General features: G+C 43.1%; 1 protein-coding gene across 1 annotated transcript; it reads left to right on the top strand.

Annotated features, from left to right (window-relative positions):
- The first annotated feature begins 104 nt into the window (after nucleotides 1–104).
- Nucleotides 105–23,032, top strand: OSTF1 (osteoclast stimulating factor 1). Its single transcript, XM_083577182.1, has 10 exons — nucleotides 105–395; nucleotides 8,775–8,821; nucleotides 11,946–11,996; nucleotides 12,107–12,170; nucleotides 13,620–13,673; nucleotides 17,053–17,160; nucleotides 18,384–18,433; nucleotides 18,565–18,643; nucleotides 20,562–20,660; nucleotides 21,414–23,032. The coding sequence occupies exons 1-10, from the start codon at nucleotides 362–364 to the stop codon at nucleotides 21,470–21,472; spliced, it is 645 nt and encodes a 214-aa protein (XP_083433308.1). The 5' UTR covers nucleotides 105–361; the 3' UTR covers nucleotides 21,473–23,032.
- The last annotated feature ends 781 nt before the right edge of the window (nucleotides 23,033–23,813 follow it).

The following is a 23,813-nucleotide window of genomic DNA, read 5'->3' as shown; positions in this document are numbered from 1 at the left end:
CCCCTCGAAGGAAAGGGGGCCCGACGATTGGTCAAGACTGGCAGTCCGGCCCCCTGGTTCCAGCGATTGGCTGGTTTCCGCGGTCCCCGCTCCTTCACGCGGCCCGCCGGGCGGGGGCGCCTTGCTCCTCCCCCTCTCCGCGCCTGCAGTGCCGGACTTGGGCCGCTAGAGGGAGCGGCGCCCGGCGCCCGGCGCCCCCAGTCCCACTTCCTCCTCCCGGTCGCAGAAGCAGCTTCGCTCGGCCGGGGCTTTTCGGCGAGCCGCCCTCTCTCTCTCTCTCTCTCTCTCCGGGAAGCGACGCCGCCCAGAGCCACGCGCAGCCCCTCGCCCGCCGCCTGGCTGCGCCTCCCCTCGCGCAGCCATGTCCAAGCCGCCCCCGAAGCCGGCCAAGCCAGGTAAGGGAGGCGCCGGGGAAGGGCGGCCGGGAAGGGGCCAGAGGGGCGGCGGCGGCGGCGGCGGCACTCCCTGACACGTGGACCCCGCCGCGCCATCCAGGCGGCATTTCCGTCCAGCCCCGGCCCGAAGGGCGCGCTCGGAGCCTCGCCCGGGATGCCAGCCTCGCCCGCCCGCCTGCCGTGCCCCGGCGATGGGTCGCTGTCCTCGGAGCGGTGGGCTGCCCCCTGCGCCCGGGGCGGGGCTCGAGAAGCTGTCACTGTCAAAAAGAAGGGGCCCGAGCGCTCGCTGCCGCCACCGCCCTCGGCCGGGTCGGGGCAGGAAGGGCGTCGAGTTTGCGATGCTCCCCGAGCGGGGGCGGGGGGGGGGGCAGCCTCGACCGTGTGGGATCCTCTGCTGCTGCCGCTCGAGCTTTGGTGCATTGAGGCAGCTGGGCAAGCAGTTGGCAGCCAGTATGAGCCCAGGAGCCTCGCCCGCCCCGTCAGTGGCCCAGCCAGGCTGCTGCCTCGCCTCCCTGAGCTTGCAGGCCAGGAGAGAGGTCCCATCGTGCCGCAAACAGACACCTCTTGGGTAGGAGCGGAGGGAGATGCCTTCTACCAAGCCAGGCCCGGGTGCCAGGCCCGGTGGACTGGCAGGGGCAGGCCAGGGTTCCGGGCAGAGGCCTCTCACAGCCCCCTGGAGGCACCAAGACTGAACCCTGGTCTTTCTGCTCCACCACAGTAGCCATTATCATAGAATCACCAAATGGTAGAGTTGGAAGGAACCCTGAGGGTCATCTAGTCCAACCCCCTGAAATGCAGGAATCTCTTGCCCAATGTGGGGCTCAAACCTGCAACCCTGAGATCAAGAGTCTCGTGTTCTACCAGCCCAATCCACTATCTGGCATCTGGGGAAGAGCAAAGGAGGCCCGCCCGTTTCACAGAATTTGTCTTCACTACTTGCAAAATAAAATTCATCTATCGGAAGTAGAAATAAATCTGAAAAGTTATAAGGTGTGCCTTTGTGCTTTGCAAATATGTTGATTCTTCTCACACTCTCTTTTGAACAGACAAGGACCTGTTTTCTCTATTTCAAATATGGTATAGCTTTCCCCATTTATCAGGGTTTGTTCCAACGGCCTCAACGGAATCATGCTGGAGAGTGAATTGGTTTTGAATGGTTCCTCGCTATAGGACAGGCTGGTAGATGAAACATTTGCCCCATGGGCTGAGATCCTGATAAACGATGCTCAGCAGTCAGCTGCTAGGCTCTCTGCCACATGCCTTTGGCCTTCCAGAGATTGTTGGGACTCCTATCAGCCCAAGCCAACATGGCCAGGGGTGATGGGAATTGTAGTCTAAGCCTTAGTTACTCATCAGGTGCCTTAGCCACCAAGAGAGGCATGCATGTTGTAATTGCCCAGGAACTGCAGGATTTATTTATTTTAAAACAGCAGCAGCAACAACAATATTTACATGTTGCTTAGAAGAACAAAAATTCTCTTAAGTGGTTTACAAGTCCATCTAAAATATTCATTTAAAATATCCCTTAAAAATAAAATAAAAACAAGGTACTTAAAATGGTAATTGTAAAACACATAAACTAACTAAAACAACAGACCTGATTAGGCTGGCTGGAAACAAAACTTTTGCTGATATCAGTCAGGCACCAGAGACAATAGAGTGAAGGTGCGTGCTTAATAATTTTAGTGCTGCTACACTAAAATAACAGTTTCTTGGAAGTACAGAAAGAATATTTTGTGGCTCTTGTTAAAGTTCCAGTGCCACAGATCACAGCATTCAAGTGAGCACATATGGGGTGAGGTGATCCTTCAAGTAAACTAGGTGTGTTCAAAGATATTTGGGGCACCTCTTGGATTAAACTGATGTTTTTTAAATATGGATTTTCTCTCCAAGCTGTGTTTTTTTTTATTCACCACTGAGATTAAACTGAGTGCCAAGGAGGCAAATGGTACTGACTCCCTGATTCTTCAATCTCAGTTTAATCTCATATAAGATTAATTAATATAAGATATTAGTGTTCATGAAGATATTCCATTGGGTGGGCATTGAGGGCTTTGGTGGTAGAGGGGCAAATGGCACAGATTCAAGAGCATTCAACACCCTGTTTTTGTAGTTGTGTGTGAGAAGACTTCACAACCTAAAAACTTTAGTTCCAACGCAATGAATTAGATTAAAGTGACTTAAGTGCAAGAGGGCTAGTGCATTGACTTGAGTAGTTTATGGCTCATTCTGTCTATTAGCTACTGATTGAAGCTCTTATTACAGTTTATTGGACATGTTTCAGGGATTACATACCTTCTTGGAGGATGTATAATAACTCTAAGGTTTACCAAAGGCCCTTAGCAAAGCCTTTGAACGTGGTAACTGTGGCAAATCTGTTGCAACCAGCTATTGTTTCAGTTTCCTAGTGGAAAAGATACAAAATCAGGAAGAGATGTAGTTTCTAACCCGCTGTCAATAAAAAGCCTTTAACCTCCCCTCAAGTCCAGAGCCATTATTTGAGGGACAATAATGTGCCCTTGGAAGCTGTTTTTTTGCGACAAGCACATTTGTCCTCTTTACAGCTATTACTGGTGATTTCCATTTTGGCAAGGTTTGAAATTAGCCAGGGGCCAGGTGCGTTTTGCACTGGACTCTCTGTCACTTGCAACCAAGTCAAAATGCCTAGTTGCCAGGATGGTGCCTGACAGTTCCACCATCACCAGTAGAAAAAAGAGGTAGGAATAGGCCCATATATATGTGGATTCTCCCTGGATAAATGACTTTTCTTTTTTTAAGTTCTCAAAGTTCTTAACCTATCTCAAAGTTGTCATCTGAACTATGGTGGCTTGATTGAAGAGAAAGGGATTTGGAACGCTTAAAGTTCTAACACTCTGGCCACCAAAAGAATAGAACAATTTGCAGAAATTTGTTATTATTCAGGAAGCACGTATGAGGGGAGAAGAAAATTTAATTTGGTAAGCAGAAACACTGTGTGTGTGTGTGCGTGTGTGAAATAACTGAAATTGCACCCTGGAATTGTCTGAAGAGATACAGCCCTTAATCCAGATCTTAAGCCATTGACTCATAGTTGGACAGTTCTGGAATGTAAGGATTGTCTTTATAATTTGAACTCCATAATCTAAATTTTGAAAGCAACTGCTCAGAAATATTATATAACTCCAATACAAAACCTGAACAATTTACCTATCAAAGAAGACAGAGATGGGTTCAGCAGATAGTGAGCTGCAGCCATTTTATTACCTGTGCATTAAGAGTTCTCAAAATCATAGAATCATAGAATCATAGAGTTGGAAGAGACCACAAGGGCCATCGAGTCCAACCCCCTGCCAAGCAGGAAACACCATCAGAGCACTCCTGACATATGGTTGTCAAGCCTCTGCTTAAAGACCTCCAAAGAAGGAGACTCCACCACACTCCTTGGCAGCAAATTCCACTGTCAAACAGCTCTTACTGTCAGGAAGTTCTTCCTAATGTTTAGGTGGAATCTTCTTTCTTGTAGTTTGGAACCATTGCTCCGTGTCCGCTTCTCTGGAGCAGCAGAAAACAACCTTTCTCCCTCCTCTATGTGACATCCTTTTATATATTTGAACATGGCTATCATATCACCCCTTAACCTCCTCTTCTCCAGGCTAAACATGCCCAGCTCCCTTAGCCGTTCCTCATAAGGCATCATTTCCAGGCCTTTGACCATTTTGGTTGCCCTCCTCTGGACACGTTCCAGTTTGTCAGTGTCCTTCTTGAACTGTGGTGCCCAGAACTGGACACAGTACTCCAGGTGAGGTCTGACCAGAGCAGAATACAGTGGCACTATTACTTCCCTTGATCTAGATGCTATACTCCTATTGATGCAGCCCAGAATTGCATTGGCTTTTTTAGCTGCCGCGTCACACTGTTGGCTCATGTCAAGTTTGTGGTCAACCAAGACTCCTAGATCCTTTTCACATGTAGTGCTCTCAAGCCAGGTGTCACCCATCTTGTATTTGTGCCTCTCATTTTTTTTGCCCAAGTGCAATACTTTACATTTCTCCCTGTTAAAATTCATCTTGTTTGTTTTTGCCCAGTTCTCTAATCTGTCAAGGTCGTTTTGAAGTGTGATCCTGTCCTCTGGGGTGTTAGCCACCCCTCCCAGTTTGGTGTCAAGGAGGCCGTGGCTCTTTCACCTCTTATATCTTTTGCTCAACAAAGTATCTAATTGTTTTGCACCTAACAACATCCCTCTTTTCCACAGGCCACAGAGCCCTTATGCTTGGCTAACTTATTTGTGTACTGCATTTTCCACAAATACATTGAGGTCAAAAGGGCCGCAGGGTAGATAAATACAACAGCCATAATTGTATACATTGTGATGCAAGATGAAGAGTGCCTCTGCCTGGACAAGTAGTCTCATTAAAGGATATTATGCTAAAAGCAGAAGCGAGAGAAAAGTGCCCTCCCACACCAAAAATAGTCCCATTGCTGATATTATATGGCCTTTGTGAGGACACGCATGCCTGTATGAGTGTGCTCAGGAAGGACAGATCTTGCTTGCTGGAGATTAGAAAAGGAATATGAAAGTGAACAAGTCTTGATGGTGAACAGGTCTCGCTCTCTCCTTAGATGTGTGTAAAGCTGCAGTTACCTGGGAGTAAGTCCCACTGAACTCAGGAGGACTTACCTCTGGGGCTGTGCACACACTTTGTCTTATAAGCACATTAAAAAAAAATTCTTTCCCTCAAAGACCCCCTCACACAGTTACAATTCTCAGCAACCCTTAATAAGCTAAGTGGTTCAAGCATGTCATATTCTTTATTTCAGTCATTCTCACAGTCTCTATTCGGTAGGCCATTATTATTTTCCCACATTTTAACCAAAGGAATGAAGCTAAGAGGTTTCCGTAAGGGGTCAGGGAAGCTTCCTGTTCCCAGGCCTGGGTAGTGTGACTACCTATTCCAGACCTATTCCACTTGCATATCCTATTGGGCTCAAATGATGTATGATGTTAATTAAATACATGTCATTTCCCAGTCTTTCAGCTCGGGATGGGGAAGAAAATTGGTTCTGTTCACATTTAAATATGAAACAACCTATTTCCAATTTCCAAAACAATATGAGAGCTGAAATGCAGTGTTTCTGTGAAATTTGCATTTCTCCAAATTTTGCTATGTAGTTCTCCAAGTAACAAAAGTTTGTATTAGGTGAAGGTGAGCATTAAAATGTTCATATTAGTGGAAGTAGCATACAAAATGTGTTAGGGAAAATGGCTTGTGAAAATGTGTGCATTAGTCAAAATGACAGGTAGGCATGTATATATTTGGGGAAATGCATGTTGAAATGCTGACACATTTTTGTGAGGATTTTTTTTAAAAAAATAAAATATCATAAACTGAGGAGGAAATGTAATGAGCTGAATTTAAGATTGGAAAAATGAGAAACTGAAAAGGACAGATAACGCCCATTCCTCTCTGCCAGTTTCCCCCTACATGCCCCCTTCATTCTGCTTTTAGCCCTGTGAGGATAAATATGTGGTTCTCCACAGAGAGATGGTGGGGGAAACGGAAAGCTGGCCAAGAGGAAATGCCAATGAATTTCCAAACCTGGAGGTAAATGCAGAGGGGGTAAATACAGGAGACGAACTACAGGTGCCTATTGAGTTTATAATCAGACGTCCCCACCCCCTGTGACCCGTGTTTCCCAACTCCCCCCTCCCCTGCCAAATATGTCAAATTAGGACCAGAGTGAGGGCTTTTTCAGTGATGGCTCTTGAACTCGCTCCTCTTGTATCACCACCCCCACATAGTCTGTAGGATGGCCAAAACCTTTTTTGAAATTGTTTTAGTTGCTGTGGTTAAATTATTTATGATGATATGTGTTTTTTAAAAAGCATTTTTTCTCTGCTATTCTGTTCCTTGTGACTGCTGTGCTGCATGTATTGTTGCTGTCAAGTTTTTTTTAAAGTTTTTTTATTTAACTTACGTTGCCTATGGCTCATTGTGGAGAGGCAGGGCTTGAATGCTTTAAATGAAGAAATGTCCTGTGTGGTATGGCCAGGGCCTGCCCAAGACATGTTGGTGCCTGAGGCAAACTACAAAACAACACCCCCCTCCACACCAGAAAAGAAGGGGTGGGTGAAGACTTACACAGGAGCAAGGGGGCGAATAAGATCTGCATCAGGATCTGCTGCCCCTATGAATGCTGCCACCTGAAGCAGTTGCCTCACCTTCCCTCATGGGTGGGCCGGCCTGGACTTGACCCTTAGAAATTCATTGGCATTCTCTTGCCTGCATGTGAGCAGAACTGAACATTACTATATTAGTCCAGGCCAGTACCCAAGTCCCTGTAAGGCAGCTAATGTAATGCAACATTGCATTAGTTCAACGTCATTTCCTCAGTGGACACGAGGACTCCACCACAGAGCCATTTCCTTGCAGTATAGGGGCAATTTCAGTTCCCTCATCCAATGTCGAAAGCTTTTCCTCCTGAGAAGTTGGGCTCAAACAAAATTTTGCAATAAAAGCAGCTACATATGTTAAAAAATGTGGTCTTTTGTTATGCACGGGGTAGGAGGGGTGGAGTACAGAAGCAAATGAGGAGGAAAATAACACTTTAATATAGAAAACATTGACAGAGGGACATAGTTTTCTATGATTATCTGCAAGGCCATACAAAGAAGTTAAAGGGAAATGCAGGATAGAAAAGCCCTTGGGTTCAAAAACAATAGTCCATTTGTTTGAGTTGACTGCAGCCCTCTCAAACAGCTGCAGCAATTAAAATAATCTCAGACCATTTAAAGAGCACCTTTTCCATTAAAAAACAGCATTATGGCAAAAATATTCTTAAATGAATACTGGAAGTTACTTCTCTCTCTTTTTGCAATTGCTCTGATCCCATCACCCCTGCTAGTTTCTAACAGCCCTTGGTTTTTATAAACTTTGCATATGTGCAATAATTCCCAAGCAAACTATCTTCTGAGTTGGAAAAACGTGGTTTGTTTTTGTCTGCTGCTTGTTCTTGTCTGCTGCATGGCCCTTTAAGGGAGCCATAAAACATAAAAGTCTAAAGGAAAACAGTCTTGAGTCTGTTGTGGTTGCTGTTGACATAAGCATAAGAAAACACGGAAATAATTAGAGCTTAATTTCATAGGTTTGGTATGTGCATGAAAGAGGTGAAAATTGCAACATACTTTGCAGATTAGCACTTGATCCTAAACCAATTTATTAGTATTTCAGCAAAGTTTACAGCCAAGTAATGTTTTAGTGTTATGTGCAAACTAGGCCACTCTCAGTTTACCCTTCTCCAATATGGTGATAACAGTACTGATCTTCTTTACAGGATTGTGGTAAGAATTACTGTGAACACTTTTAAGAAGTAAATATACATGCACCGACCATTTGATTGTTAAAAATCCCTTAAAGTGGTTTACAAAAAACTGCAATTATATAAACTGCAATTAATAATTACAGTGGTACCTTGGGTTACATACGCTTCAGCTTACATACACTTCAGGTTACAGACTCTGCTAACCCAGAAATAGTGCTTCAGGTTAAGAACTTTGCTTCAGGATGAGAACAGAAATCATGCTCTGGCGGCGGGGCAGCAGCAGGAGGCCCCATTAGCTAAAGTGGTGCTTCAGGTTAAGAACAGTTTCAGGTTAAGAACAGACCTCCGGAACAAATTAAGTACTTAACCTGAGGTACCACTGTAAATTATATTGTTCTGTGCTGTGTGATACCTTGTCCTATTTTCTGTAAAAGAGGGTGTATATTTTATTAGCATATGGACAGTGCAACCCCATGATGCGGTTAAGTGGATAAGAACAAGTTACTTTATGAGTTACTTAAAAACATGGTTATCTTTATTTTTATATTATTAAGCAGTGGTTTTTGTTTCGATTTAATGATATATGCATATATAAAGATAAAAAAACCCCACACGCTTGTATTCATCTGAAAATGAACTTTATTTAAAGGAACAAAATGAATGAAAATGCAAAGATATTTATAAAATATTAATATTCTTTGACATTTGCACAAGATTATCAATTAGCTTGTCATAGTATACATTTTGCAATCCAGAACTTTTGCTCAGTAAAATGGCTGAATCTATGCTGTCTTCTGTTTTGGTTGGAGTACATTTTTCTTCAGAATTAGATGTATTTCCCACACCTTCTTTACCTTCAAAATGGACTGAATAAGCCACAGCTTGAGGGTCCAGTGTTTCACTTGTTTTTATACCTTCCCTCCTTAATGTGTCATGAACCTGACGAACAGGCTTTAGACTGTTGTTAGAGCTCTTGCAATTAAAATGTTGGCTGAGTTTGGGACATGGATGTTTGATTCATTCAACCTTAGGGAAAGGAAAAAATATTCTGTTAATGTTTATTTCTTTCTGTATATTTAGGACAAGTCAAAGTTTTTAGAGCCTTGTATACATTTGAACCCAGAACTGTAAGTATTTAAGTTTATTTCCCGCCTCCCCTTTAAAATAAGGAAATGTCATTTTGTAATATGACTTAGCAACTAAACCCAACCTCGCCCTTGTGATAATAAAACATAGGAATTGATATTTACATTGTACCCACAGAGGTGAAAGATCTTTAGAGGCCGATGCTGGAGTTTGATCTTCCTCATATTTGCTCAAGAACAAGGTCTCATGCTCAGGTGGTAGTTTTGGCCTCTAAATAAGTGGACAGGCCATGTGACCTTAACCAAGGATTTGGCCTTAATTGTGCATGCGCTGGTGTCTGTCAACACAACAGTGTTTCTTCTGAGTGCACAATATGACCAGCTCGCTATTGGTTAAAAACCCAATTGCCTGTGCATCTTAGTCAACCAATGAATGAGGGAGGGAGTTATAAATTCAACTGACTTCAGCAAAAGTATTTTAGTTTCTGAACAAACGGCTTGAAAAGTGAGAAGTAGGGTGGAAAGTTGGAGGGGGCGAAGCCTGTATTTTGTTCTGCTTTTGCCCCCCTGGAGAGATGTGGATTGGCAGTGTCATTACATCCAAGATTTTGAGCATCCTCTTCAAGTTTGTCTGAATCCATTAAGAGAAAGTGTTAACCAAACTGCACAACACCCTTTTAAGATACTGGAATCTCTTTTCTCTTGCTGATTCAGCATGCCTTCTGAGCAGTCACATCTTGCCAAAGGCTTACAAAGTAATCTTCTCTTACAAATCCTTTCAGTAAGGAACAGCAGAAAAAGCAAACTCAGATGTCTTCTGCTATAATGCTGGATGGGTGAGGCATATTCCTTTTTCTAGGGCCTGCCGTTTGGCTAATAATTAACTTTGTCCTAAGGTAGGTCCGACAGATAAGCCTCCAGCAAAAATGGAACCACCACAACTCCTTAGTCCAGGTATAGGCAAAATCTGGCCCTCCAGATGTTTGGGACTACAATTCCCATCATCCCTAGCTAACAAGACCAGGAGTCAGGAATGATGGGAATTGTAGTCCCAAACATCTGGAGGGGCGGAGTTTGCCTATTCCTGCCTTAGTCCAACTTTTCCACTTTAAAGCTACTCTGTAAATTAAATATATTGGGGTGATCTTGCAACCTCCTCTTGGAAGCCTCCCGTGTCTCATGTTCTGCTGTCTCGTGTTCTCGCCCCCCTCTCTTTCCTTCTGCTCCTCCAAACCCTTTTTATGAGAAACTGAGGGCAAGAAAGGAAAGCCAAGTGCAGCCTCCACAGCTGCACTTCAGAAAACCAGAGTATACACCCCTCACCCTCTCAAAAATGGACATGTTTGAGGAGTGGGAGAGAACAACTAGCACGTTTCCTTGTGTGTTTTTGATTGAGAGAACGCAGTGTAAACTCTCACTCTCTTTCTAAGGCATCCTTGACCCCAGGTACGCATGGTACGCATACCCCTAAACATTTTGTGAATCTAAGTTTGGCCTCATTGAGGGGCAGTATTTCAATATGAGTAGGAAAATGAGAGTATCCCCTAAACATTTTTTTAGAAAAAAAGCTCTGGGTAGACCGGGGTGGACTTTAATCTTTCATATTTCAGAGGCACCCTATGAGAGGCTTAGATGAGAAGCAGGGTGCTATTTATATTGTTAGCCTCTCAGATGCAGGAAATGGTGGTTGCTAAGGAGCCTGCCTGCCATGCTGCATTTCTGAAAGTCTTGAGCTTACCAGTGCCTGTGCCAAGGGCGGAGGTGGAGGCGCCAAAGCACACATGACACAGGAGACCTGTGACTCTGGATTGCCTGATTTGAGCCCCCCCCCCCCATTTGTTTGGAGCAAAGGTTTTAATCCTTGCCTTCCTCCCCCAGTTGCTATTAACTCTGCAGCACAAAACAAATAACAGAATCACAGAATTGTAGAGCTGGAAGGGACCTTGAGGGTCATCCAGTCTGGCCCCCTGCAGTGCCGGAATCCTGCCCACAGCTATCCCTGGGTGGGCTTGAACCACCAACCTTCTGGTTAGCAGCCAGATGTGCTGACCCCTTGCTCCAAATAATGCAGGCTCAATACACACACACACATGCTTCCCACTGCAGTGCAAACAGGAGCTTTGGGGCACCCACTTCGCAGCCCCACAACTCCAGTAAAAATGGGTGAAATCTCAGGTACAGTAAAGTGAACCAATCCCAGATCTCCTGCATCATGTGTAGTTTGGCCTCTTCAGTAGCTGTTAGCTGGTTTATTATTCCCTGGCAAGCCAGCAGGTGGCAACAGGGGGCAGGAAAAGCCCCGTTCCCTTTCCTTTCCCTGTGGTTGCCTTGCCACTTGGGGCAGAGATGCCACAGCCTTTTTTCGAGGCAGAAGCAACCTTCCTGCTCCTCTCCCTTTCTTCCCTTCCCATTTTCCAGCTTTCCAGGGCTCTCAGCTTCCACTTCCCCAGTACAAGATAAGCTCTTCACTGCCTCAGTGCATGTCTTATGGGGCCAAGGCTGTGGTGGCCTTGTTTTGCTCACAGGCTGCACAGGAGATTTCAGCGAAGGCTGCCTAGTGCCGGGTAGAAAGCATGGAAAGGTTCAAAAGTAAAAGAAGTTGCTAAGAATGCAGTTCATTGAATTCAGAATTCTTTCCTGTTTGATCCTCTTTTCAGGCCCCCAGGAGTACTGGTCCCCCCTTTAAACTGGGACTGCCTGTCCTCCCTGGCTTCCTTTTCACCTGGCTGCAAGCTGCCTGCTATTTAAGATTTCCCACAATGCTCAGGAGCAACACTGTTGAGGCATTGGGGGAGAATTGAAATGGCAGACACTGTTGGTTGGGGCTCAGAAGATGGCTGATTTGGTGTCAGCCTTGCCTCTGTTTCCCTTCCTGTGAGCAAGGAACTGTGGAAGGGAAAGATGCTCTTAGCAAGAAAAGCAGAAATGTCTCTTACAGACCTCAGCCTTTTAAATATAAGCTCCACCAAAGACACAAGCAGACCTTCTGTGGAGTTTTGAGTTGGTGTATACTCACATGGCCCTGTTTCCGTTTGATTAATGGTTTGTACCTCTTCCTCAAACTGAATGAAGAAGATAAACCCTAAAATGTTGTTAGGCAAGGCTGCAACAATGATATTCTTCTAAAATTGGTCTGCAAACTCAAACACCCTCTTTATTGTTCCAGCCAGATGAACTGTATTTTGAAGAAGGAGATATTATCTACATTTCGGATATGGTGAGTTCATCAAACACAAATGTTAACAGCTGGACCATGCTAAGTAAACAGAGTACATCTCAAGTGGAGTCATTGTTCCCTTTTTCAGCATTGCTTTCTTTTCCCTCCAGAGTGACACAAATTGGTGGAAGGGAACCTGTAAAGGAAGAACTGGACTAATCCCCAGCAACTATGGTATATTCCAGATTTGCTTTACCTTTCAAGATATATCTCTCCACCACAGATGTGGACTGTAAGGATGTATGCGGCTTGTAATTTTTAAGGGGTTTTTAAGAAATATAGTATCTTACTTCTAATGTGATGCCAGAACCAGGCATTAAAAATGGTTTCATGGCAGAGAGCTGTTTTGAAAACACACCTTTTAACTGGAAGAATGCATCCGTGTTCTCTTGTGTGCCATCTGCTGGACAGACAGAAGCAAAAAAACCCCACAAATGGATGCCTTTTAATGTATTTATTTTTTATTAAAATGTATGTCGCAACCTTCAATCTTATTATGGGGGGAGCGTTCAATAAAACTTTAGGACCACATGTATGATGATGATGATGATGATGATGATGATGATGATAATGCTGAAAAGGATAAGTCTCTAAAAAATAGCATAAAGATTATATGAGACAGAATAAAACAGATCAACATAAATGTTGGGAAAATAAAAAGACTTCTGCACAGTGCTGGAGAGACATCAGATATATTTTTAAAAAATAAAAAAGCTAAATATGTTCTTGTCGTGCTGAAGCATAGAAGAATATTCACAGCTAAGTAGGATTTATAAGCTGGATGTGTCATTTACAACTCCCTGGGAATTGTAGATTTGCATAAGTCCTGAGAAATCTTCAAGACCCCAAGAATAGTCACAGCTCCCTCAGTATTTTTGGCCCAGATCCAAGGCCTTCTTTGTTGAGCTCTGCATCCACTGCAGACTTTTAGCATCCTTCCACTCAGGAAGGGCTCACCCCAGTCGGGCGGCGCTGCAGTGCTAGCCTTCCAGCAGCCCATGTTGCTGCCGCTTTATTTGGGGGAGGGGAGAATGATGGGGGAGGGGGGGCTGCCTGGATGCAACAGTGGGAGTGCTTTCCTTTTAGGAGGCGGCTTGCTTCTCCATCAGACAGAACATCCTCCAAACCCGCAAGAGCTTTGGAAAGAGGCTCAGACATGGTATGTCTTGCTGCTGGAAGGGCACCACAGTGCCAGTTCTGAGCCACCGTGTTGTCTTGATCAAGACAATTTCAGCATGTATAACTTGCATGACAAGCTATGCCTACAGAGATCACCTCTTCCGCATGCCCTTTCTTCTGTCATGTGTGGCCACCTTGGGCGCTGTAGACACAGAGCTTCCCCAACATTAAATTGAAGGAAGCTTCGCGAGGAGCTCTGTTTGGCACAGGCAAGTTTTCCGCGTTTTGAAACTTGGGGATCAAAACTTATAGTACATACAATAAGGAGTTTAATATATATATATATATATTACATCCATGGCCTTTGATAAATATTAAACGTATTAGTGCATAGAAGGAGGAAGGAAATTAACGGCTCTCAGTTACCTGGGGCCCATTCAGCAAGGTGCAGGAATCAAAGGAGTCACCTGCTTAAGATGACGTGTGTTTTTGCTTTTGTTTTAGTGGCTGAGCAAGCAGAATCCATTGACAACCCACTACATGAAGCTGCCAAGAGAGGTGGGTACAGATGAAGTTTGCAGTATATCAGATCCCCCCCCCCCGGGCTTGTGTATTCAGTTACAAGCTCATGGCTGCACTAAAGAGAGCTGGGTTGCCACCGAAGCAGTTCATTGTTTCTCTTCCCATTGGGTTGGGGGATGAAATAGATTGGGTTGTTGGAGTTTCTTTAAAATATGAAAGCTATGAGAGTGGGATGTCTGTGTGGGACAATAAAGGCATTTTATTTCTAAGAGAGAGGGTTTAATTGTTTGTTGCATGACTTGAGTATTTTGGACAAATAGTCTTGATTTGCACGATAAATATATTTATTTGCAGAAAGAAATAGGCACAATAGATTGATTCTTTTAGTACTGGGAAAGGAATAATGGTTTCAGATTAAATAACTGGATAGAAAAAAATTGTATTTTTACTGTTACTATGATAATTGCTTTTATTTCTAATGTTTTGATCTGTTTTATGTTTGTTTTATGGTTCTCTTTTGTAAGCTCTCTTGAAAATCTAGATTTAAATACACATTTTCAAATAAATAAATAAATATTAAATAATTGGTTTGATAATGATGGTATACTAATGTGGGTATATGGTGATGAATAGTTTAATAGCTTTAACAAATCAATGTGATGTAATGACATTAGTCCAGGTTATAAGCACACTGTATACACAGAATACAATAACACTTTAATAATATAGTAGCCTCTGTGGTTTTTTGTTTTGTTTTTACACGTCATGAATATAATTTTAAAAATGGTAATCTCCCTAATTCAATGCTTTATTTATTTATTTCATTTATCTCCCACCCTTCCTCTCAAAGGAAGGTGGCAAACAAGTGATAAAAACACTGAAAATATCCTAAAAAGCAGTTCTAATACAGATGCAAACCAGGAAAGATTTCAGCTTTCAATGCATTTTTATTTAGAAGTAACTGCCACTTAGTTCAATGAGGATTCCTTCTAACCCTGTGTATGTGTACTCAGAAGTAAGGGCCATTGCGTTCAGTGAAACTTACCGTATATACTCAAGTATAAGCCGACCTGAATATAAGCCAAGGCACCTAATTTTAGCACAAAGAACTGGGAAAACTTATTGACTCGAGTATAAGCCTAGGGTGGGAAATGCAGCAGCTACTGGTAAATTTCAAAAATAAAAATAGATACCAATAAAATTACATTAATTGAGGCGTCAGTAGGTTAAATGTTTTTGAATATTTACTTCAAAGAATAACAGTAAATTAGCTCTGTAAGTGGAAAAGAGGGTCAACAAAAACAATATGGTATCAACAATAACTTTAAAAGTTCAAAAGCCTTAGCTCGATCAGCAACCAAGCTAAAACACAAGTTAAAATCCTTCAAAACTGGATTCCTCGCACCCCCCACGCACGCGCACACACACACGGTCCAGCCCACCATGCGGTCTGGGGGACAGTCAACCGGCTCCCTCCCCAAAAAGTTTGCTGACCCCTGGGTAAGTGGGACCCTCACTCAAGTACAAGCCAAGGAGGGCTTTTTCAGCATAAAAAATGTGCTGAAAAAGTCGGCTTATACATGAGTATATATGGTACCTCAAGGTAAATGTATATAGCATTTCAGTCTTAGTAGTAGTTAAAGCCCCTACTGGTTTAAATTGATGTATTCAGAACCTAGCTGTTGGCGCCACTGCAGGCTTATCCCTCCTCCATGGCCAGCTTCACACGTCATACTAAGCCAAGGCCCAGGCTCCCCAAGGAAGACGCAGCCACTTCTGTCCTCCCTGGCTGTCTCACTGTTGCTTTGCACTGAGCTAAGCCATGGCTTGGCTTAGCATGCTATCCAACACCAGACAAATGAGCAGGAAACCATGAACAAACCTTTGTTACAGCTCATGGTTAGTCTAAAGAAAGCTAAACCCACAAGACCAGGTTCAGACAATATGCAGAGCCAAACCGTGGCTTAGCTCAGTGCAGCGCAGCCGCAAAACAACCAGGGAGAGCAAAGTGGCTGTCATCCTTTCTGGGAATACCCATCCTCATATGTGCAAGCTAAACCCTGATTTGGCTTAATGTGAATATAGAATCACAGAATCTTAGAGTTGGGAGGGACCCAAGGGTCATCTAGTCCAGCCCCCTGCAATGCAGGAATCTCAGCTAAAGCACCCAGGACAGATGGCCATCCAACCTCTGCTTAAAACCTCCAAGGAAGGAGAGTCCACCACCTCTCTTGGGAGTCTGTTCCACTGCTGAATAGCTCTTACTGTCAAAAAGTTTTCCTGATGTTTAGTCAGAATCTCCTTTCTTGCAACTTCAAGCCATTGATTCGAGTTTTACCCCCCAGAGCAGAAGAAAACAAGCATGCTCCCTCCTCCATGTGACAGCCCTTAAGATATTTGAAGATGGCTATCATATCTCCTCTCAGTCTCCTCTTTTCCAGGCTAAACCTACCCAGCTCCTTCAAGCACTCCTCGTAAGGCTTAGTTTCCAGACCCTTGATCATCTTGGTTGCCCTCCTCTGCACACCTTCCAGCTTGTCAGCATCCTTCTTAAATTGTGGTGCCCAGAAGTAGACACAGTATTCCAAGTTTGGTCTAAGGCAGAATAGAGCGGGGCTATGACTTCCCTTGATCTGGACACTATACTTCTGTTGATGCAGCCTAGAATAGCATTCACTTTTTTTGCTGCTGCATCACACTGTTGACTCATGTTCAGCTTGGGGTCCACCAAGACCCCATGATCCTTTTCACATGTGCAAACCAGGACAATATGTAAAAGGGAAACCCTCAGCTCATACTGAGCAGCCACATGGGTACAGAAGCTACTGGATTGGTGCTCTTGTAAACTGGCCAAACAAGCAATGTGCATACTTAGATTTTGAATCCTTACAGTGCAAATCTCTGCATGCCTATTCAGAAGTAAGTCCAGTGGAACTGACTTTCAGGTGAGCTGGTTAGCGAGCAATACACTTTTACAAAAATTGGAAGAACTCGAACTGTAATCGAAATAGATTCAGGTAGAACTGTCATTCTTGGTTATAATTTTGACTTGCATCATACAAGTTTTTCTTTACTGCACAGGTGATAATGTGAGCAATGCATAATGCATAGGTTCAACTGTATAGGCTGTTAAAAGCTAAGCAGCTTGCTTGTTAAAAAGACTGTTGTCTCCCAAACAGAATATTGAATGGAAGTAGAATTTGCATAACATTTTCATTCATGCAGCAATAATGTGATTTGGTAGCATCTGGGGCTGTTGTTGTTGTTGATGAGCTGAAATGCATTGCATACCAGGGAGACTCATCGTTCTCCGTATGATTTAGCTTAATAATTTATTTCCTCTCTCTACCCACCTCCGCCAAGAAAAACAACTCCATTATGTTCTATGAAAAATATATTTCTTTTTCTTTTTCAGGAAACCTGAGCTGGCTGAGGGAGTGTTTGGATAACAGAGTTGGCGTCAATGGCTTAGACAAAGCTGGGAGCACAGCCCTGTACTGGGCATGCCATGGTGGACACAAAGGTACATGAGAAGTGAATGAAGAGGAACACCTTTCTTCTTGGAGCTTTCATCACTGGGTTAATGGACCAGCTAGTATTTCCTCTTCTACTGAAATCAGTAATGGTCTGAATTCTTGTATGATATAATTTAAATTAGGAAGAGGGAGGGAAATTAAGAAATAAGACTGGATTGGCCTCAGCTAGAGCCAGACATGAAGCGTTGCGGGTTCTGTGTGGGCCCCATCTCCTCCTGCAGAGGCCATCTCACTCCTCACTTTCAAGCCTTACTCTTGAGGTCCTTTTTATGCTGGCAGGCCTTCGTAAACTGTTTTATTCTGTATTTTTAAAATTTATTTAGCCAGTCACTTTAATGATTAAATGTATTTTTTTAATGGTGTTTCATGTCTTAATCGTTGTACACTGCCCTGATATTTTACGGTGTGGCAGCTCAGAATTACTAAAATAACGGGGGGGGGGGGGAGTAAGCTGCCTTAGTCCAAGTCAGACAGCTTGTCCATCAATACAGCCCAGTAGGGTCTGGTCTTATTGGCAGCCACTCTCAAGGAATTCCTGCAGAGTGATGCAGCAAGAAAACTGCCTGCACATTTGCAAAGCTAGGCAGTGTCCAGTATGGTTTCAAATTGGATGGGGAACCACTTGTTGAGATTCCTGCATTGCAGGGGTTTGAATGAGATGGCCCCTGGGGTCCCTTCCAACTCTATAATTCTATGGTTCTATGTTATCACTCTCTGTACTTCTTCATTTCCTCCTAACCTTACTGATTACATCCTGCCTCTCCACCCACGCCCACACTTTGCCAACCATGTGTGTCTGTTTTTATAGTTATAGATATACCCGCAACTCACCTGATAAGTGGACCACAAAATCTGGTGCCATAATAAATTTAATAGCCTTTGAGTTGCCACAGAGTTTCATTGTTTTGACTGGAAGAGACTCAACACAGCAATCCCTCTGGAAATAAATATGGATCTAAAATCATGTGCTCTTAATAATGGCGAAGCAGAAAAGAAATGAAAGGTGATCCTGAATTAAGAATGTGGGTTTTAAAAAGAGATTGTATCATCTTTGATATAGATTAGTTCTCTTAAGTTAATTCAACTTTCACAGCTCACTTTTTGAGCTGAATGAGTCTAGATCCTGACTTTCCTGCTACATTTTGAATATAACAAAGCAATTACCAGTTTCTCACGATATCCCCACTCCCAATTTTTTCACTTTATGCAGATATAGTGGAAGTATTATTGACGCAGCCAAATGTAGAACTAAACCAACAGGTAAGTAATCACACATTGAATGGCTTTCCAGAATTGGTTTGTGATAATAGTGATTGATTACCATTGACATGATCTAAACTTCTGTTGCCACATTTTAACCTTGATGGGTTTCCCCACTTCTGCATCCACAGAATAAACTGGGGGACACAGCTTTGCATGCTGCTGCATGGAAGGGTTATGCAGATATCGTAGAAACACTGCTGGCAAAAGGTAATTGTATTTACCAAGACATTCCTGTAACGTCATAAGCACAGGCCCTGGCGAGATGTGTACATCTGAGAAATGCACGAGTTTTATGCCTGCACGCGGTGTCCCCATACCTTCCCTTTCCATTCCACTTTCTTGCCACACAATTTCAACACTTCTTGTGGTCATGAACCATTAATGTTACATCTGAACTGGGCAACTATGGTTGGCAGCACTGAGTTAGGATCTTGAATCACAGTTGCTTTTAAAGTTGTTGTTATCCACATACCCATAATTTCCTGGTACTGACAAAATACAAAGCTATGGTTAACTGAAGTCTTGCAGGATTAATAGTAGCACACTGAGAAAGTAGAATTGGTGATAAGATGAAACCTGTTGAGCACAAGGCTCATACATTCCTCAGTTTATTAAGCCAAGATATGCACATCTGAACTGAGCCATAGGTACACGTTTGCATACTCAGTTCGCAATGTATACTGTGAACGAGCTGTTTTGTGGCCTCATTTTACCTTCTATAATGCAGTTATTATTTTCTCACTTGGCATACTAGTTGAATTATGTATTCTATATTATAATAATTATAATATATAATACTATAATATATTGTGAAAGAAAAATCCAGATTTTCCATGGATTGACAAGATCTTCAGAGTTCCCTTGGTTTGCAGTCGTATGGCCACTTATCTGAAAGCAAACCCCACTGAACTCAAGAAGATAATTTTGTGTAGACATGTGCAATACTTCACTGTTTGCCCCTTATGTCAAAGAGATTTGGATCAAGCTCTCTGTGCTCGTATTGTTCTGTCCTAGCTCCCTGCTTGCCCCATCGCTTCCACCACTTACAGAATGCCTCCCTCTTGCTGAGTTTGGGAAAGTGGGGGGTGTTCTGGTGCATGGCGGAGGTGGGGGTTATGGCAGCAGGGGGGCAGGAGCAGCACATTCCACTTCCGCCTCAGGTGGCAAAATGGAATGGGCTGCCCCTGACTTAGAACACTGCACCCACAGAAGAGTGCAGTAGCAAATCTGCAACTTTCCTTGCTGTGTTCATTAGCCATCTGAATGCCGCCTTTGTTAGTGGAGTTTTGTGTCCCATGAAGCCCTACAATATGGTTCCTTCCATAGCCTGTTCTTCTTCCTTCTTAGGGCAGGACCAGCTGTGTTCTGAATTATGAAAGTCACCTTCTCAGTTATGTGAGGAATTATTTCACTGATATGGAGGTGTTTGCTGTGGTGATATTTTACACTGGGGCAGGATTCATCTGTGTTGTTGTGTGTGAATAATGACATTCACTTGCACACGGGACTTTTTATCTCTTACCTTCTTCCATGCCCCCAACTCTGCTCTGGGGGTTTGGGGGGAAATGCAGAACAGATTGAGGAGACGTACGAGGTGAGGAGAGGATGGAAAAATCTTGTTGCATGAGTGGACCTCCTCCCCTCCCCCCATTCCACTTTGAGTGCTGTGTTGAATTCTGCCCCTAGTGCACATTTTATACAAAAATATACACTCATTCTCCACCAACAAACAATCTGAACTTCCGTTAAAAAATGAAAGCCACAATCACTTGTGCTATGATTCTTCGTAGATGGCAAAGTGGCATCATTCTGTTCCTTAGAATCTCTATTAGGATAGAGATTTTGCATCGGAAGTTAGAATGGAAAACTAGTTTCATTTTAGAGGAAAGTTGCTAATAAGGATAGCAAAGATATGCGGCTAACACAGGGGCGACTAAGCTGTGGTCCTCCAGATGCTGCTGGACTACAACTCCCATCATCCCTGACCACTGGAAAATTGGCTGAAGCTGATGGGAGCTGAAAGTACAGAAGCTCCATCGGGAGGACCACAGGTGAGACACTCCTGACCTGATAGTTTCACCTCTGAATTTCTAATTGTGGTGTCCTCTATTTTGTTTTCACAAAGGTGCTAGAACAGATTTAAGAAATAATGAGAAGAAATTGGCTTTTGACATGGCTACTAATGCAGCATGTGCTTCCCTGCTTAAAAAGAAACAAGGACAAGGTGAGGGTTGTTGGTTTTTTACCTTTTTTGATGTATTTTCCAATATGCTGCATCAGTAAGTGACTTATGAATATCCCCATAACTGTTGCTGAAAGTGGGATTATGTGAGGCAGTTAGAAAATGCATTTCTGCTTAAGGACAGTGACCTAGGACAAGTTGTGATGAAACCCTACAGAAGGCACTCCTTTTCACAGAGCTCCAAGGATAATAAGTTCTTAGGTACACAGAGAGCCACAGAGAGACGTGATTGTAGCTATGGAGGAATGCCAAGCTGTTGTGGGAGGAAGCCTTATTGCAATTATTTTAATAATATAGAGGGATACAAAACGTCTTGCAATTGTCTTGCTAGAAATTTGACGCACAAGAGGTGACAGCTCTGGTAACAGATTTTGAAAACACTCAAAATGACTGGCAATGCTGTTGGGGTGATTGAATCCATGTCAGAGCTGCTACCACTTGCTATATGCCCTGTTCACTCACTCCAGTCCAAGGGGGAGGAGGAGTGGGGTTTGTGTTGGTCCTCTACCCAGCTACACTCCTGCCCTTTTCCATGTTGTAAATTGACCTTCCCATTCACATCAACGAGGAGACTGTTTTCGCTCTTGGCCACCCCAACATGCCCCTTTCCTCCACCACAGCCATTGGAACACCTTCTGCGTATTGAGACTGCGACTGCTTCTTATTCTTCTGTCTTAGCTGTTGGGTTGCACCCTAAATTTACATTTTTAAAATGTTTGTTGCTCTTTCTTCTAGACATAATGCGAACCTTAAGCAATGCAGATGAATACCTTGATGATGAAGACTCCGACTGAACTGCCTTAATACTGTCTAAAAATGTTCAGCTTTTTGTGCCTCCACCTTTCTCAAATTCTTCCTCTGACTACCAAAAGTGTACTTTTCTCATATACATAGCAATGTAACATCATAGCTATCCCCTCCACAGGGTCAAAATATGCCCCTTCCCAGTACTTAAGGTCCAAAAATTCTCTAGTTGCTTTTAAATAAATTGTCTAGGTGAGAGCATGTTTGATGGCTTTTCCCATTATGCACCGGAAATAGACTTTGCCCTTTAAGAAGAAGTGTTAATATATCTCTGCAGACATTGGCTTTTTTGCAGGCAAATGGCCATCTTTAATGCTACACCATGCTAGTTTTATTTTACTTTTACAGAAAGAAATATATCAGGTAGAAAAGTGGTTGGTTTTCCTTACAACACATATTCACCTGTGTGCATGTTTATGTGTATTTTATTTCCACAACACATGTAGGTGTTGGTTCCGTGCATGTTTATACACTGAGAGCCCAAACTGGAGTCATGGAATGAAAATACTTTATATCAGGAACATACCCTTAAGGGGACTGCAGTTGAAGAGATATTCCAGTTTCCCACAAACTGGTTCTGGCTATACACATTTTCTGTGGTCGCTTGGGATTACCCATGGCAGTTGTGTGCAACTCTAGCCTTGCACAGGAACAGGGAGTGAGTCATACTGGGTGAGAGAAAGGAGCAAGGCCTGCTGCATTAGCCAGCACAGGAAGCAACAAATCTCTCTGCCCAGTGGTTGCTTAGAGGGTGAATGGAAGCTTATGTCTCCGTTTCCCCTTGAAATGACTGTAGGGAGAAATCAGACTCTGGTTCCATTTGAGCCCAATTCCTAACTCCTGTAATGATCACCCAGAGAACAAAGGATGGCCTTATTTTCCCTTGAAATGACTGAGAGTGCAGGGGGGATTTCTCTCACCTGACCCCCCTCACATGAGCTTCATAAAGTCCCTGCTGTGTGTGGGGTGGGTGGGTGTGATTTAAAAGCATTTCAGTGGGTGGGAGAGGATGCTTCTTTGCCCATTAATCTTTACGGCTCACTTCTAAAGGCAGAAGACATTAAAGCTCCATAACCCCTTTCATAATCATGTTAACCAGCAGTTAAATGGGAGGTGGAATGTGTGTGTGTGGGGGGTATATCCAGCCCCTCTTTGCTTCCCCTCCCAAGCAACCCTTCTGTTGCATGCACAGTCCCAGCAGCTGACCCGAGAGAAGGCACACAAGTCGTCATTCACAAGGTTCCCCATCCAGAACAGGATAAGTGTACAGGAGGATTACCACCCAGTCCAATCAGGGAATTTATATAGACAAGGAACTTATTATTTAACTCATTGTGCTTTTGTGTTCATATCTGTCCCATGGAGGCAAAGGGTGTTCTTCCTCTTCTCTGCCAGAGATTCTTGCTCTTTTTGTGCATTTCTGTTCCCCCTGCCCTAAAGTATTTCACCTCAAGAGCTGGTGTGTTTCTGAAATCATTTATTGGTGGGATGCCACAAACCAAAAGTATATTCAGAAATAATATTGAATAAATATTTTAAATGCTTTGAAACTTAGATTACATTTCCTCCTTGAGAATGCAAGCTTTTGCCTGGGTTGGAATTAATAGGACTTTATGGCACTAATGCTTGGGAGATTACAGCTGCAATGAAGATGCCCACAAAATGGGAGTGAGGAACTTGCAATCATAAATCCATTTTTTAAAAATATCCCTACATTATAGTTTTGATGCAAACTTTACTGCAGGGCTTAATTGTTGTTTCACATTAAATTATGACTACCAGAAAATTCACACTGCACTGAAATGAATTCCTCCCCTCTTTTGCACACGTAATTAAGTTATTACATTTTTTGGCTTATTTTACAAGGCTCTTTCCGCTCCAGACGCAGCCCCCTGGATTAGTATTCTGGATTTTATGAGGTTTTCATTTTATGTTCCTGCCTTATCTGCATATTGAAGATAATACTTTGAGCTGCAAGAAGTGCATACAAGCAATTTCATTTCATTGCAGTCAGTCAGTTTTTCATATTACCTAGCAGATCTCCCCTGAAGGATATTTATTATGAGTTTATTTGCACAACATAATTTATTTTACCATGAATATCTGTTACTTTTAAAAAGTTATTCTAAACAAAACAAAGGCTGATGAGATACATGCAGTCAGTATTTCACCTTGACATTCTTCCCAAAAACCTATACTTGGGAATATAGATATTGACCAATTTATGGTTGTGTCACTCCCAATTATAGGGCATCACCCTCATATTAGGCAGTGATCTGTGCTGAATTTCTCTTTAACTGTATTCATTACTTATTCATTTTTCCAGGGCTC

Source organism: Podarcis filfolensis, assembly GCF_964270895.1.
Source record: "Podarcis filfolensis genome assembly, chromosome: 11".
NCBI classification, from domain to species: Eukaryota; Metazoa; Chordata; class Lepidosauria; order Squamata; family Lacertidae; genus Podarcis; species Podarcis filfolensis.
The sequence above is the reverse complement of the archived record's forward strand: the minus strand, read 5'-3'. Positions and strand labels throughout refer to the sequence as shown.